This window comes from Theropithecus gelada, chromosome 9 (genome assembly GCF_003255815.1).
Source record: "Theropithecus gelada isolate Dixy chromosome 9, Tgel_1.0, whole genome shotgun sequence".
Taxonomy (NCBI): domain Eukaryota; kingdom Metazoa; phylum Chordata; class Mammalia; order Primates; family Cercopithecidae; genus Theropithecus; species Theropithecus gelada.
The window spans coordinates 111,236,666-111,252,488 of NC_037677.1; the positions used below are offsets into that span (position 1 = coordinate 111,236,666).

Consider the following 15,823-nt stretch of genomic DNA (forward strand, 5'->3'; position numbering starts at 1 on the left):
GTTGTTTATCTGGTGTTTACTTAGGTGCACAGAGTAATTCTAGAAGAATTCACAGAAGGGATGGGCCTTCAAGGAGTTCTATAAGGAAGCCAAACTTGAGTTAGATCTTCGATAAATACATAAAACGGGGGTACAGTATGTCTCACAAGGTGGGGAGACAGTATGACTGAGGTTAGAGTGGAAAATACCACCCCTGTGGTCATTCAAAAGGTAAAAGGGCCCAGGGTGGACATTAGCACTGTAGGCAGAAAAATGGATAGAAAGCTTAGCTTTTCTACATGATAACTAAGTGATCTCTGACCTCCTGTGAGTCTCCTTTCCCTCACCTATTAGGGGGAAGATACTACTTACCTTCATGGGTTCGAAGATTCAAGACAGTGTATATGAAGCTCTGCCATTTAATATGTGTTCAATCACTGACAGATTTAATAATAACATTAAAATGAAAATAAGACTGGTTTAGAAGAACATTTTTTTAGACGGAAGCAGGGAGGAGGTATTTTAAGGACTTGAAGAGAACCCTGCATGACAAGCAGGAAGCTTGGAACCTTACCTTGTCATTTGTTTGGGTTTTTGAGCTGGGAAATATGATGATTCAGTGTCCTGAAAGGATTACTTTGGTGCCAGGGTGTAGGTCACATCTGAGACACAGTATACCACTGTTCTGAGGAGCTGCCAAGAACAAGGCTGCAGTGGCTTTTAGATGTGGCAGGAAGGGGCTGCTTCCAAACCATAAAGGGTGCTGGACCCAGCAGCTTGAGGCAGAAAGGTGTAGTGTTGGCTTCCCTGTTGATGCCTAACATCTGAATGCCTCCTGTTATTCCAAAGGGAAAGCAAGGCCTGTTTCTAATGTTATCTTCCTTAAGGTAGATTGTAGCAAGCTTGTACAAATTGGCCAAGAAATCTCAGAGTCTGCCCAAGAGGTACGAACTGGACTACTCACTTCTAATCATCCCTCAGTCCTTTATCCCCATCACTGGCTTAAGGTCTATAAAACTGAGCTCATCTCCTTCCTCCCACCGACCTCCTCCCTTCCTCTTCACCACTAACAACTCTCTCCCACCCCACATCTGATTCCACTCTGCTCCTCTTCAGTCCTCCTTCCCAAGCCTAGCCACATCTAACACTGATGCCTGCGTGTAATGGGTTAGATTGCATCACCCTGCAAACTCATCTATTGAAGTCCAAACCCCCAGTGTCTCAGAATGTGGTCCTATTTGGAGATAGGGTCTTTACAGTGGTGATCAAGTCAAAATGAGATCATTAGGGTGGGCCTTAATCCATTGGGACTGGTGTCCTTTTATAAAGGGGAAACATGGAGTCAGATAGGCACATAGGGAGAATGCCCTGTGAACAGGAAGGTAGTTGCTTTTATAAGCCAAGGAACACCAAAGATTACCAGCAAATGTCCAGAAGCCAGGGGAGAAGCATAGGACAGATTCTCCTGACAGTCCTCAGAAGGAATCAACTCAGCCAACACCTTGACCTCAGGCTTGCAGCTTCCAGAACTATGAGACAATACATTTCTGTGGTTTAAGCCGCTCAGTCTGTGGTACTTTGTTACAGTGCCACTAGCAAACTGATACCTGAGCTACTTGGACTCAAAACTTTAAGATCATTTGTTCTGAATTCTTCTCATTACAACCACCCAACCTGCTGTCAGGCCCCATCAATTCTAATGTGGTGGCTTCTCTCCAATCTACCATTCTCTTTTCATTTCAATGTATTATATGTCCACATATCCCCAACCTTTAAATCCTCAGTTTAAGAGATGCCTGCTTCAGGGAGCTCTCCTGATCAGCATACTTGGAAGCTAAATCTCCCACCTTTGACCTGCCAGAGCACTGGACCAATGCCTCTTTAAACATTTATGTAATAGGAGTTATTCGTGAGCTTATTCACTTCCTCGATAGGTGGTAAAGAAGCAGAGGGCAGCTGTTGTATCTTCGGAACCCTTGAGAGCTTCCTGAGTACCCAGCACTTTGCCTAACACAGAAAGGGCAAGCAGGAGATGATAACAGAATAGGGAAGTTTCCTGACCAGAATGGGGCTTACAGAATCCTAAAGGAAAAGAAAGAACTAAGCTAGAACATCTCTGTAGACATGTCTACTTTGATGAAGAGGATTATTCCATTTTCAGCAACTGAAATGAGCTGGGAAATAAGGCCCATAAATAAGGAGGAAGGCCTTTATTAGTCCTTCTGCAGCTTTAGTATTTGAAGCATCTGTTTCTGCCAAAAGCTAAATGGCATCAAGGAGGAGTTATGGTGGTCTGACTGACTTCCCATACAAATTGCTCACATCTTAGTTCGGGCACGGTGGCTCATGCCTGTAATCCCAGCACTTTAGTGAGGCCGAGACGGGCAGATCACCTGAGGTCAGCAGTTCGAGACCAGCCTGGCCAACATGGTGAAACCCCATCTCTACTAAAAGTACAAAATCAGCCAGGCGTGGTGGTGCACACCTGTAATCCCAGCTACTCAGGAGGCTGAAGCAGGAGAATCACTTAAACCTGGGAGGCAGAGGTTGCAGTAAGCTGAGACAGGGCCATTGCACTCCAGCCTGGGCAACAAGAGTGAAACTCTGTTTCAAAAAAAAAAGGACAAATTGTTCACATCTGTCACCCTCTGTGCTCAAGGGAATCCATTAAACTAAACCTTAAAGAGAACTGTGACCAAGGTGTCTTAGCACCCCACTGCTCTCTACAGCTGTAGTTCTAAACTGGAGCAATTCTGTTCCCCAAAGGGCATTTGCTAATGTCTGGAGACATATTTGATTGTCATGAGTAGGAAGTCAGTGCTGCTGGTATGTAGAGGTCAGGATTGCTGCTAAACATCATACAATGCACAAGACAGAATCACAAAGAATTATCTCTCAAAATATCAGTGATGCTGAGGTTGAAAAATCTTGCTCTAGAGAAAGTACTTGCCTTGTGGGTATGTGTATGTGTGTGTCCCTACACACATGAATGTCGGGTGGAAGGTGAACATCCTTCCACTTAGACACTGGAATGAGTTTCACTGGGTCCTGCTCTATCCCAAAAGTGAGTTGGGCCATCCAACAATGTCAGAAAACTTCCAGGAAACAAAACAAAACAAACAAAATCTGATGTGCCTAAATGTAAAATTCTATTTACCTTGAAGTTTGTCTTGTGGCTAAATTCTTCGTCTTTTCACATGGTTTCCAAACCATAAGCATTCTTTATTATTTAAACTAAGTGTTTATAGAGCTTAATCTCTAACAGTTGCTTATTTTTATTTTCTGTAACAAAGATAAATAATAAATCCCTTTTGTATTCTTAAAACTTGCACTGGAACACACATTAGCTAGACAATTACAGCTTTTTAAATGAGTATAGTGAGCCTCTGGAGTACAGATTGACGAGCATCTATTTAGGAAGGCAGTTATTGACAGATAAACCCGCAGAAATCTCCTGTGCTTCTCTGTTACAGGATACAGCAAGGGTAAGGTACCCTTGAAGACATAAGAGAAATAACCATTTCATCAAGATTCTGGGATCAGTAAGTGTCTGCAGCTGGAAGTGAATGGGTACCTGGTCAGGAGAACAAAAGATAATGAGGTCAAAGGATGTCAGCAAATGCCACTCCACACTAGTGGAGGCAATCAGCCAGTGTGCTTTCTCTCCAGCCCATGTCAGCCCCAAACCAGGTATCTTATCCTAGAGAGAAAACTATGAGGCAAGCCAGTGTGAGCTCTAAGTGGCAAGCACAACAGAGCCTATGCCACTCCCCCTGGGGCCAGCCATGTTCCTCGGGATGGACACTGCCAGGACCTGAGTCTCCTCAAGTTGATTCCTGACAGCTCCACAAGGAAGGAAGGAGCTAGGCTTTTCTGGGAACAAGAAGAAATGGAGAGGATTGGAGAAGTTTCCGAATCAAGAAGACACAGTTTCCTGTTCCAGCTCTGACAACGGGCCAACCTGTTTTAGTTGTTTGCTGATCTACGGTGCGGGAGACACTAAGCTATGCACTGGAAAGTTAAAGATGGAGACACAGTGCCACTCCTGAAAGGCTCACCATCTTGTGACAGAGACAGCAGCTGTCAACACACTGGCAACTATGGTCTCTCCTCCACTGGGTGATAAGACACAGAGAATGAGCACTTTGTCTATGATCTGCTGTGTGACCTTGAGCAACTTACTTACCCTTTCTGATCCCCAGTTTTCTCATCTCTAGGATGAATGCATGGACTAAACAATCCCCAGTGCCTTTCTCACTTTAAGGGCTATGATCAAGTTCCCTTTTTTCTATGGAAGCCCTTGTGTAACTACCAAAAGCAAACAAACAAACAAAAAATGAAACAAAACGAAACAAACCTGCCTTTCTCTGTTGAGGGCTGAGATCAGTGCAATCAGAAAGCAGTGGTGTGGACTGACACAGACCTCAAAATAAAAACAGAACAGCCTTTAATCAGTGGCTAAGGGTTAAGATAATATTAGTATGTGACCTCTCGGTGGCCTGTCTAAAGTGTTCCAGTTACAAGGTGGCCACTGACTTGTAGAGCAATGTGAACCCAGGCAATCTAAGCTTTGGAAAGTCTACAATGACTTAGAAAAAGAGCTGCTATTTGAGGACTACTGATTTATAATATATACCATATATAGCAAGCCTAGGTCTTCCAAGAGTCCCACCGGAATGGAATGAAGAAATGGCTTTGTAATTCCCTTTCCCGTCACTCATAAATTACTCATATCAGGGAAACAAACTCAAATCCATTAGCAACAGAGATGAGGGCCATGTCATAGTCGGGTGGGAGCTACAAATGAAGAGATCTGACCTGCAGTAAATGTCAACATCTGTGTTTGGTACTGAGGGTTCCTGGAAGCACTCCCAAAAGAGTGGAAATATTATTAGAAGCACCTTTATTCACACCGAATCATTTCACTCAATTACCATATACCCACTGAAAGACCAGCTACAGCATGTGATTACTAAAAATCTACAGGAGCAGAGTGAATAGAGCACAATCACATTTCTCTTTTGTCCTGAGGTGCAGCCTTTACACTGTTAAGCTCTGAGGATCCTGTATGTCAATCCATCCATTAGTATAATAGAAGCAAACGGAGTTTCAAGCAACAAGGATCAACTTGAGTTCAGCATTTTCATCTTAAATCGATTCCCTGTAGTAGCTTTAAGATAAAGGAAACACAGATAAGTCATTGAAATGGTTCAAGACCGCCCTGAAAGAGTAGCTGTCTGTGTTTAGGGAGGAAAGAACGTCCCCACGGTAAGAAAATGTGACAATAAATCTAAGAGTACTAGACAGCAAAATTAAAGAGTGGTTATTTACATTATAAAATCATTTGGTGAGGGTCCCTAAGACATAATAAAAGAGAAAAAAATAAGTTACAGAAAAACGATCATAGAAAGATTCAATTTTTATATTCAAATGTGTCTGTGTCTCTCTAATTCCGGTCTAGAAAGGTCTAGCAAGATTCACAGTAACCGTTAACAATTTTATCTCTAGAGAGGAGAGGGGAATTGAAGCTGACAAGGCAGAAGTGAGGGGCTTTCACTTCCCCTCCCTATTCTCCTGCAACATTTTACTTTCTTAAGACAAGGTGTATTTATATATTACTTGAATCACTCAAAACAAGCATTGCGGTGTTCTTTCACATTTCCCGGAGAAACAAATCATTTCAACTATCATTCAATTCTGAAAGATGTACCTTCCATTTCAGGACCACGCCTAGTGCATAAATAATGTACACCTGTTCAGGCCACACCTGTCCTCTCCCTTTTAATACTCTCCTTGTGATGTGATGTAGTTTCCTTTGCCATGTGCAGCATCCTTTAAGAAGGTGTTTGGAGGAGTGATTAGGAATAATACTGAAATGACAGGTTATACACGCAGAGCACCTGAAGGCTTCAAAACAGACCAGCTTCTCCTTTCAGCCGGATCTAGCGAGGCCTGGGCATGTCCCAGCACCACACAGCCTAGCCCGGGCAGGAAGAACCCTTTCATGACATATGTTAATTAACTTATTGATTGGTGGAGCGCGGTGGTAAGAGAGGAAGGGAATGATGGTTGGGATGGGGGGCAAGACGGCAAGTCTCAAACACAACAAAAAATTCAAAATGCAATAGCAATCAAAAGAGACACACATCCCAGAGCTCAGCTGTGCTCCAGAAATAGGATGTGCTTCCTTTGCGGTGGCGAAATTCAAGATTCTGAACGAAGTCTCGGTTCGATGGAAACCCAGACTTCACAATACAGAGCTTCTCACACCGAGAACATGTCCGCCCGGCTTTCGATTGATCATTCCCCGTTAGGTGGCCGAGCCCTGCGGTGCCATTCCAACTTCTGCAACCATGCACAGTGATCGATATTTATAATTACCTTTTTCCTTCACCATGGCAACCGGGTCCTCCGACGAGCGGGACCGAAGAGGGAACGAGGAATAAACTCTGGGAGTGGAAGCGCGCCTCGGCAGACAGATTCGCGGGCGCTGGGGCGGCCAGGAGAAGCCCCGGCATCAGCTTGTGAGGTCCGGGGCTGCGGTCTCCAGTCCCGCCCCGCCTCGGCGGGCCCCGCTCCCACGCCCGCCCCGCGATCGCCCCCGCGCTCTCTGCCGCCCGCCCGCCGAGCTGCAGCCGCGCCCTGCTCGGGGACTCTGCCCTGCGGCTGAAACCACTCGCTACAGCTGCTGCTGTAACAAATGCAAAATTCCACTGTCCTAATCTCTGGTCACTGACACCACCTCGTATTCCTCGCGCCGAGGACGGGCTATGAAAGGCTCCCGAACGCTGGCCCCCTCCCACAGTCTGATAAATGATTGCCAGGAGGAGGAGGACCGAGCACCAGCTAGAGACGATTCCAATTAGTACGACTCGTCAATGGTTAGCTTATGGGCTCCCTGTTACAGTCGCTTTCAGTTTTTACTACGGCTTCTTTCAGGCAAACTGGATAAATAAAATTGGCCTTAATGTAAAACAAAAACAGAATAATGACACTAATGGCAATTTCAAGTTCACTTTCTTACGAAAAATGAATAATGACATTTGGTTTGCACGGCTGCTCCCCGCTAGAATCTACCTGAATGGGGTTGGGGGAAGGTAGAGTCAGTGAGAGACAGCCCGGGAAGAGGATCTTTCAGGATTCTATTCCTTATCCAGGATCCAATTCAGGATCAAAGTTAAAGTCTGATCTATCCATTGAGGGGGGATTTTGACTTCCCCTTCTCCCTCTGTTTCATCGGAGTTTTTAGACAAGCCCCTTGGATGTGCATATGCCAGGGAGGAACTCTAGTCACGATTAAGGGACAAATAGCCTCATCTAGTACGGTCCACCACCCGGATCAGCCTAAAGCTGACCCCCCAGCAGCAGCTCGGAGGAGGCTTTTGATTTCTGACCCACAGGGTCACGGGCTGTCCTGTGACCTGTCCTGCTGTCCTGTCAGCTGGGGACTTCTGGCTCACAAAGCCAATGCCCACGCGACTCCAGCCCCTGTCTCCCAAATCCAGCTCACGGGGTCCCGACCGCATGCCATATACATCCACCATGTGGGAGAAATGGGATGAGCAAGAGACAAAAAGCCAGACATCACACGGCAGGGAGAGCAGCAGATGGCCAACACATCTTTCAGAACCAGAATGCACAGCCAGTATTAGATGGTATTTACTGCAAATATTGTAACATGTTGAGTCTAAGAGAGCCAGGGGAACGGAAAGGAATGAAGTCAGTCAACCTGCCTCCTCTTTGACTCAGAGGGTGTGTATGGCTGAAATGAACTACATTTGGTGGGTCTGGGGAGAAGGGGGAAAAATGCCCATTTCTTCACATTCATCTCGGGTAGGTCTTCAATGCTGGTTTTCTGATGTGTAACGGTAGCACATCTCAGGCAGCTGTGACATTCCTACATCTGTGACTCAGGGCTTTACTATTAATAGCTTAGGTGTCTCAGGCTGTAAGGAAGAGCTAAGTCCCCTCCAGTCCCTGGCTTGTCTTTTCTATGACGACATACTTCGCCCACACCACTCCCCGCACCCATGGCAGCCCCATAAGGTCATGTTTTCCCTAAGTCAGCAGCCAGCTGGAGTGTAAGCACTGAAGAGCGTTTAAGCGGCTTCTCTAACCTCCATTCATAAATATGAGCCAAGCATGAGAGCGACTAGACCTCCAGTCCAGAGAGATGGCAGAGTTCAAGAGCATCCAGGAAACAAGCCCTTCACGTTCCCCAGTTTTCAAGGCTGAAACTGCACTAGTCTACTTTCCCACTCCTAATCACCCTCAGAGCCTTTAAGGAGATGCTGACAAGCAAAATTAACTGCAGAGAGCTGGAATTAGGCTGTTTTGTGAGCCTAGCAGGTGAATCTATTTTATCATATTTTTGCTGTTTAACTACATCGGCATCTCACTTAAGCACTTCTCTCCAAAGCGCTCATGTTATTCAGCCCAAAGCAAAGAAGCAGCTTTCTTTCTCTTTCCTTCCACCAGCCCCTACTCCTCCTCACCCCTTCCTCACTACTATAATGTGACAGTAAAACACCATTGGTTTCTAGAGCAAACCCAATCATATGTAAGTGTTCCAGATATTGTAAATGCCATTAGCTCAATTTTTCTTTTATTTGGAATGTCAGTTTAAAACTCTGAGATTTAAGTTTACTAACCAGATTGGTCTCTTATTACAGTTCTTAACCTACCTGTATACGTTGGTGGATAAATCGCACAGAAACAAGAGTTTGGAAAGGCTCTCTGGCAGCTTTGGAGACTAAGCTGGCAGAGTAACAGCTGGTGCCTATTCATTTTCAGAGAAGCCTTTTCTAAAGGAAAATACTACATAGTGGTTCAGAGAGATTTTCCCCCCGCCTGTGTTTTCCATGGAAAGAATTTTCCTGTACCACAGTCAAAGTGAAATGAGTCACCAGCATTTAGTTGCTAAGTAATAGTCATATGGCAAAAGTCCCCCCACCAATCAGACACTGCTACTTTGGGATAAAAGTATCCACTCTGCACTTTTAAGATAACCAAAGAGTGTATTACTAAAGTTATTTTTGGAATGTGGGAGAGTAAAACCAAATTGTTTTTGCCTCCTTGCCTCAGGGCAGAATTGCTAAAGAGCTTTAAGAACAGAAGCAAAGCATAGACATTTTCTGCTTTACAGCTAAAGCTGCAAGAAGTGCAGCAAAGTAAATCAAGAATAAAAATGAAATATAGAGTTCAAAAGAAAGAACTTTTTATTCTTATATCTTGAGATGATTTCCAATCGATCTCATTCCACTCTGATAAGTCTTCATAATACAGACACCAGCCCAAGGTTTTATTGTTTTTTGCCCCATCAAACTGACCCATTGCCTCCTTCTCATTCACCCACAACATAAAGCAAGGGTTGTCCACAAGGGACCAAAGGACAGAAACCATTTTGTTGGAGAGAAAAGCTTGTTAGTATACAGCCCCTCTTGGCAAAAATTCCAGCACACATCGTTTCAATAGCGATGCCAGTTAGGAGGGAAATGTTACAACTAGAAACCAGCAACCTGGCAAAGTCCACTTCCTCATTGCTTATTCTCCTCTGCAGAGCCACGGGTCACCTACTGTACGTGAACCTGTAGTGCAGGAATTTCAGGATCCCTCTGTGGGGCTGGAACACCAGGTATCCAGGTGTTACCCCCCAACACCACTGGACTCATTTTTTTTGTTGTTGTTTTGAGACGGAGTCTCACTCTGTCACCCAGGCTGGAGTGCAGTGGCACAATCTCAGCTCACTGCAACCTCCACCTCCCGAGTTTCAAGCGATTCTCCTGCCTCAGCCTCCCGAGTAGCTGGGATTACAGGTGCACCACCACACCTGACTAATTTTTGTATTTTTAGTAGAGACAGGGTTTCACCATGTTGGCCAGGCTGATTTCGAACTCCTGACCTCAGGTGATCCGCCTGCCTTGGCCTCTCACAGTGCTGGGATTACAGGCGTAGGCCACTGCGCCTGGCCCCCGCTGGACTCTTTAACAAAAAGCATGCTTAAAATCCTTTCTAGCAGAATTCAGCTGAAAGAAACCTGGAGAATGAGTTCCTATTTGCTTTCTACTTAGTGTTGGCATCAATCAATCTCATTTCAGAGATTTATGGGACACCTGCTGTGTGCCAGGTACTGGGCTGGGAGTACAAAAGCAAGAAGAGAGAAACCACTGCCCTGGAGGTGCTCACCATCTAGCGGAGGAGATGCATGCACACAAATATTCTCAATGAAATGAAAAAGGTATTAAGACAGGAGTAGGCACGGGGTGCACAGCAGTGCTGAGTCCAACCTGGAGTCAGGAGGGGCTTCCAGGAAGAGTAAGAAGGTAGGTAATGACTGGTCAAGTGCAGAAAGAGGGAAAGTCATTCCAAGTGGAGGTAATAGGGCAAGAAGGCATCCAGTAGTTCACTATTGGTGGGGAGAAGGGAGAGGATCAAGATGAGGCTGGGTGACAGGTGACAGAGGGTCCTCCATGCCACTCTAAAGAATGGACCTTAGAAATGTTGTGATTAAAGTCTCAAACCTAAGCTACCTATTTCTTTCTAAATGGAGTGCAAAGGCTCTGGCTGCATTTCAAGGTACAGCATGATCTGTTTCCAACCATACTGCCTCCTCCCTCGATTTGGATTGTGTTGGTGTGTGCATTTCTGGTGTTTGGTACACAACTTGACATGGAGTAGATGCATAGGAAGTGTCTATTCATTTATTTAAACATTTCCGGCTGGGCGCGGTGGCTCAAGCCTGTAATCCCAGCACTTTGGGAGGCCGAGACGGGGGATCACGAGGTCAGGAGATCAAGACCATCCTGGCTAACACGGTGGAACCCCGTCTCTACTAAAAATACAAAAAACTAGCCAGGCGAGGTGGCAGGCGCCTGTAGTCCCAGCTACTCAGGAGGCTGAGGCAGGAGAATGGCGTAAACCCAGGAGGCGGAGCTTGCAGTGAGCTGAGATCTGGCCACTGCACTCCAGCCTGGGCAACAGAGTGAGACTCCGCCTCAAAAAAAAAAAAAAAAAAAAAAACATTTCCCAGGTCAACAGACTAAAAAGATAGCCATACATGTCTCACACACAGTATTTTAAGAAGTACAAGCCGTTCGGGATTGGCTTATCTCTTCTATTGTAATGGCTTCAAGTCCACAACTAGGTTGTAAGCTCTCTAAAGGCAAGGAGGGTTTCGTCCACACTAGGCTGATAAGAGTGTGGTTTGCAAGGCTCTGCGTGGTGGTGCATACCTGTAATCCCAGCACTTTGGGAGGTCGAGGCGGGTGGGTCACTTGAGGTCGGGAGTTTGAGACCAGCCTGACCAACACAGTGAAACCCCATCTCTTCTAAAAATACAAAAACTAGCCAGATGTGGTGGCGTGCACCTGTAATCTCAAATGCTTGGGAGGCTGAGGCAGGAGAATCGCTTGAACCCAGGAGGCAGAGGTTGCAGTGAGCCGAGATCGCACCACTGCACTCCAGCCGGGGTGACAGAGTAAGACTTTGTCTCTTTAAAAAAAAAAAAAAGAGTGTGGTGCTTTGCAGATCACCAGGGATAGAAATGCAAGGGGTGCTTCAAATGCAGACACCTGGCCCCCACCACAGGTCTGACTGATAACTCAGATTCTCTGGGAAGGAGGTCTGAGCAGCAGCCAGCTTCCCCAGTGACTAAGGACCCCTTGCTAACAAGTTGGCTTGCAAAGCACTAGGATAGACTGAGATTTACAAACAGCTATATACCATGCCGTCGCATCTGATAAACAATCCTTATAGTCTCTGTTAGCCAAAATAACAATCAGCTGGACATTAACTGCAATCTTAATGACAATTTATTAGAAGTGGTGATTCCAAAGTTTCCTACAGTCTAGGACAAATTCCTAAATGTCTGATCCCTCTTGATCCTACTCACTCTCATGTCCTCAACGGACAATTCTTAGGATTTTTTCCATATGAATCTCATAGAATCAATGCCCAGCAAAGTTCTTTTCCTTGAGTTCTTAAAGTAGAATTATTTTATGGTTGTATCCAAACTTCCCCATGGTCTTTTTCAAAAGCCATTTCTGAGTTTGGACCCAAGCAATAGGTTGCACTTCAAGAAAAATCGCAAAAAATACTACAGTATATTTAAAGCTCCCTATAAACAAATCAGTAACGATATAAATGACAGAGTGAACAAAAAATAAATCATTTTCCTACAAGAGCAGCAAAAGCTATTACTAGAATTCTAAGGATCTTGGGATAGTAAAGAGTTTCAGAGATTTTAGCCTAACTTCAGACTCATGAGTACACAACTACAAAAATAGTTCTCTGAATTATTTGGGAAAAGGCCTTTTTTAAAAACAGTTTACTACCATCTAGCTTTCTCTTTTACTGTAATATTTTCTAGATAGAAATCCAGTTATTAGGATATAAAAATGGTTGCTTTCCATCAGGTAGAATTGCAATGCCTTCCCTGACAACAGTCCCCTCTTTCTGGTACTTACCACCACCAAGTGCTTTGAAGTTGACTATGTTGTAATGAAGGATGGACATATCTATTTTTGCAAAAGATTGTGGGCTTCCTGAGGGAAGGGGTCACATGTTATTGTATCTGTACTGTATTCACATAGTAATACACAAAGGCACAAAGTAGGAATGCAATATTTGATGAATAAATAAATATTCCTTTTTGTAATCAAATAGACTGACTTTAAAATCTAACTCAAATATAAGAGTACATTCAGTCTCTTAGATAAAAATCAATTTAGTGATTGCTTCAAAGTATTTGCCAAGATGCAAGCCAATAATTACTTTGGAGAGAAAGTAGGCCAAAGAGGAACTTTCTCAGGCAGTCATTTTACAAAGTCCCCTTTATAACCTACCCTCACAGCTACTTTGGTCACCATTAGAGCCCAGTATGTGTCAGCCACCATTCTAATCGCTACATGATCACCTCATCTTGTCCTCATAACAACTGGATGAAGTACATATTATTATACTTTATATGTGAGAAAAGAGTTTGGTAAGAGGCTGAAGCCATGGGTCCTCTCTGTGTCACTGGGCCTTCCCTTCTGCAGAGGTTGTTAAAGAGCCTCTCATCCCATGCTCTGCCTATACACACACACACACACACACACACACACACGCACACACACAAGCATTTCTGAAGGCCAGGTGCACTCAATGTACATCAACAGGCATTTCTAAAAGGCCTGGCATGATAGAAGTGATGCTGCCTTTTGCCTTGCCTGTGTAAAGCAATCCTTTTTCCAGATAACTCATCCTTTATCGGTTCTTGGACTTCATATGGAAGGACCTGTCAGGTGAATAGCACCATAACCGTGGCCTGTGGCACCCACTGTTGGCTGCACAGGGGAAGATGATGTACCCAGACCCACATAGCAAGACTTCAAAAGTGCAGTGTAATCATCCACCCTGTCTAATCATTCTCAAGGAATGACATTTCTGTGGTTTATGTAGACAGCAAGTTAAAATTAAAAATCTTTTTGCAAGGTTTACAAAGCCTACATTTGTTCCCCTACCTCATCTGGCCTTATAATAAATTCTCCTAACTATGCCCTGGAACAGTCCCAGAAAATAACCTGTCTCTCATACTCCTGGATTTGTCAGTCATCATCGGAGGAACTAGCCAAGTAAAACCTGCAGCACACACAACCATTACTGCATTTGCTACCACAGGAATGGGAGCTTTGTCATCTAACACGTCTCAGCAAGTTTCTCTAGTTCTTAGTACGGAGAAGAGACCATGCAACCCCATACCCTGGTTTGTGGCAATCTGTAACTTGTATTCATAAACAGGCATTAATTAAGATAAAAGCAGAAGTCCTAAAGCAGACTTGTCCATGGTTACCCAATTACTTAGAAATGGGCCAAAACCCCTCAGATCCTGCCGCCTACCCCGTGGTTATTCTATCATGCCACACTGGCCACACAGGCAGCCTGATTAAACACAGGCTGGGTTTCAGTTCTAGCTCCACCACACGCTGAGTGACCCTGGGCACATTGTTTTCTCTCTCTGGGTTTCAGCCGTCTCTGCTGTGAATGGTATGAGACGTTCCACTTGTGAGGCTGTGGTGAGGACAGGGGCAGCTTCACGGCATGTGACCCGCAGCATTGCATAGGGTCCTGTGCTCAGAAGGTGTCTCTATTTGGTTTAATGCTTTGCTGCTGCTATACTGACATTTGTAATAATTTAGTCTTTGAACTTGTGTTGTGTAAGTGAAGTCTGATGGGACAGTGGAGCACACATGTGAACAGATGAGATGCGTGCAGTTTGTGTGTTTGCTGTTCCTGCTGCCCATGCACACAGTGTTTGCAACGCCCCCTGAGCACAGGATTCCAGTGTAGTCACCATGTGTAGGAATTCAGGGAGACTCAAAGTGAGGACAAGGTGTGTTATATCCACAACTGAGTCACATTCCATTCAAACCAGGATGCTTGCTTTGAATGCACAGAGAAAGCAATGATGTTCTAGGAAACACAAACAACCAAGGAACCTTAATATATTCCTTCCTATCCACGTTAGTTCCCTGTATTAGCCAATCACTCACACCAAAAATCATGACACAGAAGGAAAGGGAAAGACAGGGCAACCAGTGCTGTCTTCCTTTTAGCCTTTCCTTATTCATCAATAAGTCAAAGGTAGAGAACATTGGTAAAATGTGCACGTATCAAGAAGTGAAATAAAAACAGTTGAGGGCCGGGCATGGTGGCTCACACCTATAATCCCAGCACTTTGGGAGGCTGAGGCGGGAGGATCATCTGAGGCCAGGAGTTCGAGACCAGCCTGGCCAACATGGTGAAACCTCATCTCTACTAAAAATACAAAAATTAGCCAGGCATGGTGGCGGGCACCTGTAGTCCCAGCTACTTGGAAAGCTGGGGCAGGAGAATCGCTTGAACCCAGGAGGCGGAGGTTGCAGTGAGCCAAGATCGCGCCACTGCACTCCAGCCTGGAAGACAGAGCAAGAAACCATCTCAAAGCAAACAACAAACAAACAAGTTGAGTCAGATTTGTGCATTGTGCATTTCTACTGTTCTAAAAAGAATAAAGTACATAGCATCTATGACCTGTGCAATACAAATTGTGTAATTTCAGTGATTCTGTTGAGTTAAATGTTGTTATATTTGCGCTTAAAATTGGCATTGCACAATAAAAGGTAAAATTCACAATAATAATTTAAAAATTTAATTTTACTTTATTTAGGACATTAAATAGCAAATAAAAACTACTGAGTTGAGAGAATCTGGGGAATAAACAAAAAAGCTATATTTTAGTACCACTAATGGCACTTTCTCCTGCACTTTAAACAAGGGGTCCCACTTTTTTCTTTCACACTGGGCCCTGAAAATTATGTGTCCTGTGCTGGGTGAGAATAACAGGTGTTCTATCCCAAAAGAAAGTACCTAGTACTAAGAAGGAATGCAGTTAAGGGTAACAACTATTGTTATTTCATTTCTCACTGCCTCATCAATTCACAATAAAATAAGATAAGCTTGAAAACTGTAAAATTCAAGTTTTCAAAACCATTTGAAGATATAAGGAGCCTTCTAATAATATCGAAGCTGGGGGATTTAACCTGTAACACCTTAAAGAATTTAGATCCTCCCCCTCCCCCAATATTTTGTTATATGACCTCTGCTGCCAAATGAGAAAGTCACTGTGAAGGCAAACATTAAAAAAAAAAAAAAAGGGTGGACTTTGATGTCAGGAACTCTTCCCAGGAAGACACGATTGTTACCTTCAGCCTATTCATTCATGCGACACATATTTATCAAGTGTTTACTAAGTGTCAGGAACTGTTCTAGGTGTTGGGATATCACAGCGAAGAAACCAGACAAAAATCCTTGCCATGAAGGAGAT

The 15,823-nt window shown here is 44.3% G+C and overlaps 1 protein-coding gene across 6 annotated transcripts in view; it reads right to left on the bottom strand.

The window, feature by feature from the left end:
- ABLIM1 (actin binding LIM protein 1) overlaps nucleotides 1-15,823 on the bottom strand; it is a 251,805-nt gene that overhangs the window by 190,673 nt on the left and 45,309 nt on the right. Inside the window, exon 1 of one of the 6 annotated variants that reach the window (XM_025395746.1) lies at nucleotides 6,361-6,800. The exons of the other annotated variants lie outside the window; for them this stretch is intronic. Coding sequence (XP_025251531.1) covers nucleotides 6,361-6,376 — 16 coding nt within the window. The 5' untranslated portion in view covers nucleotides 6,377-6,800. Of the gene's footprint in view, nucleotides 1-6,360; nucleotides 6,801-15,823 lie in introns of those variants that run through there. 6 annotated transcript variants of the gene reach the window in all.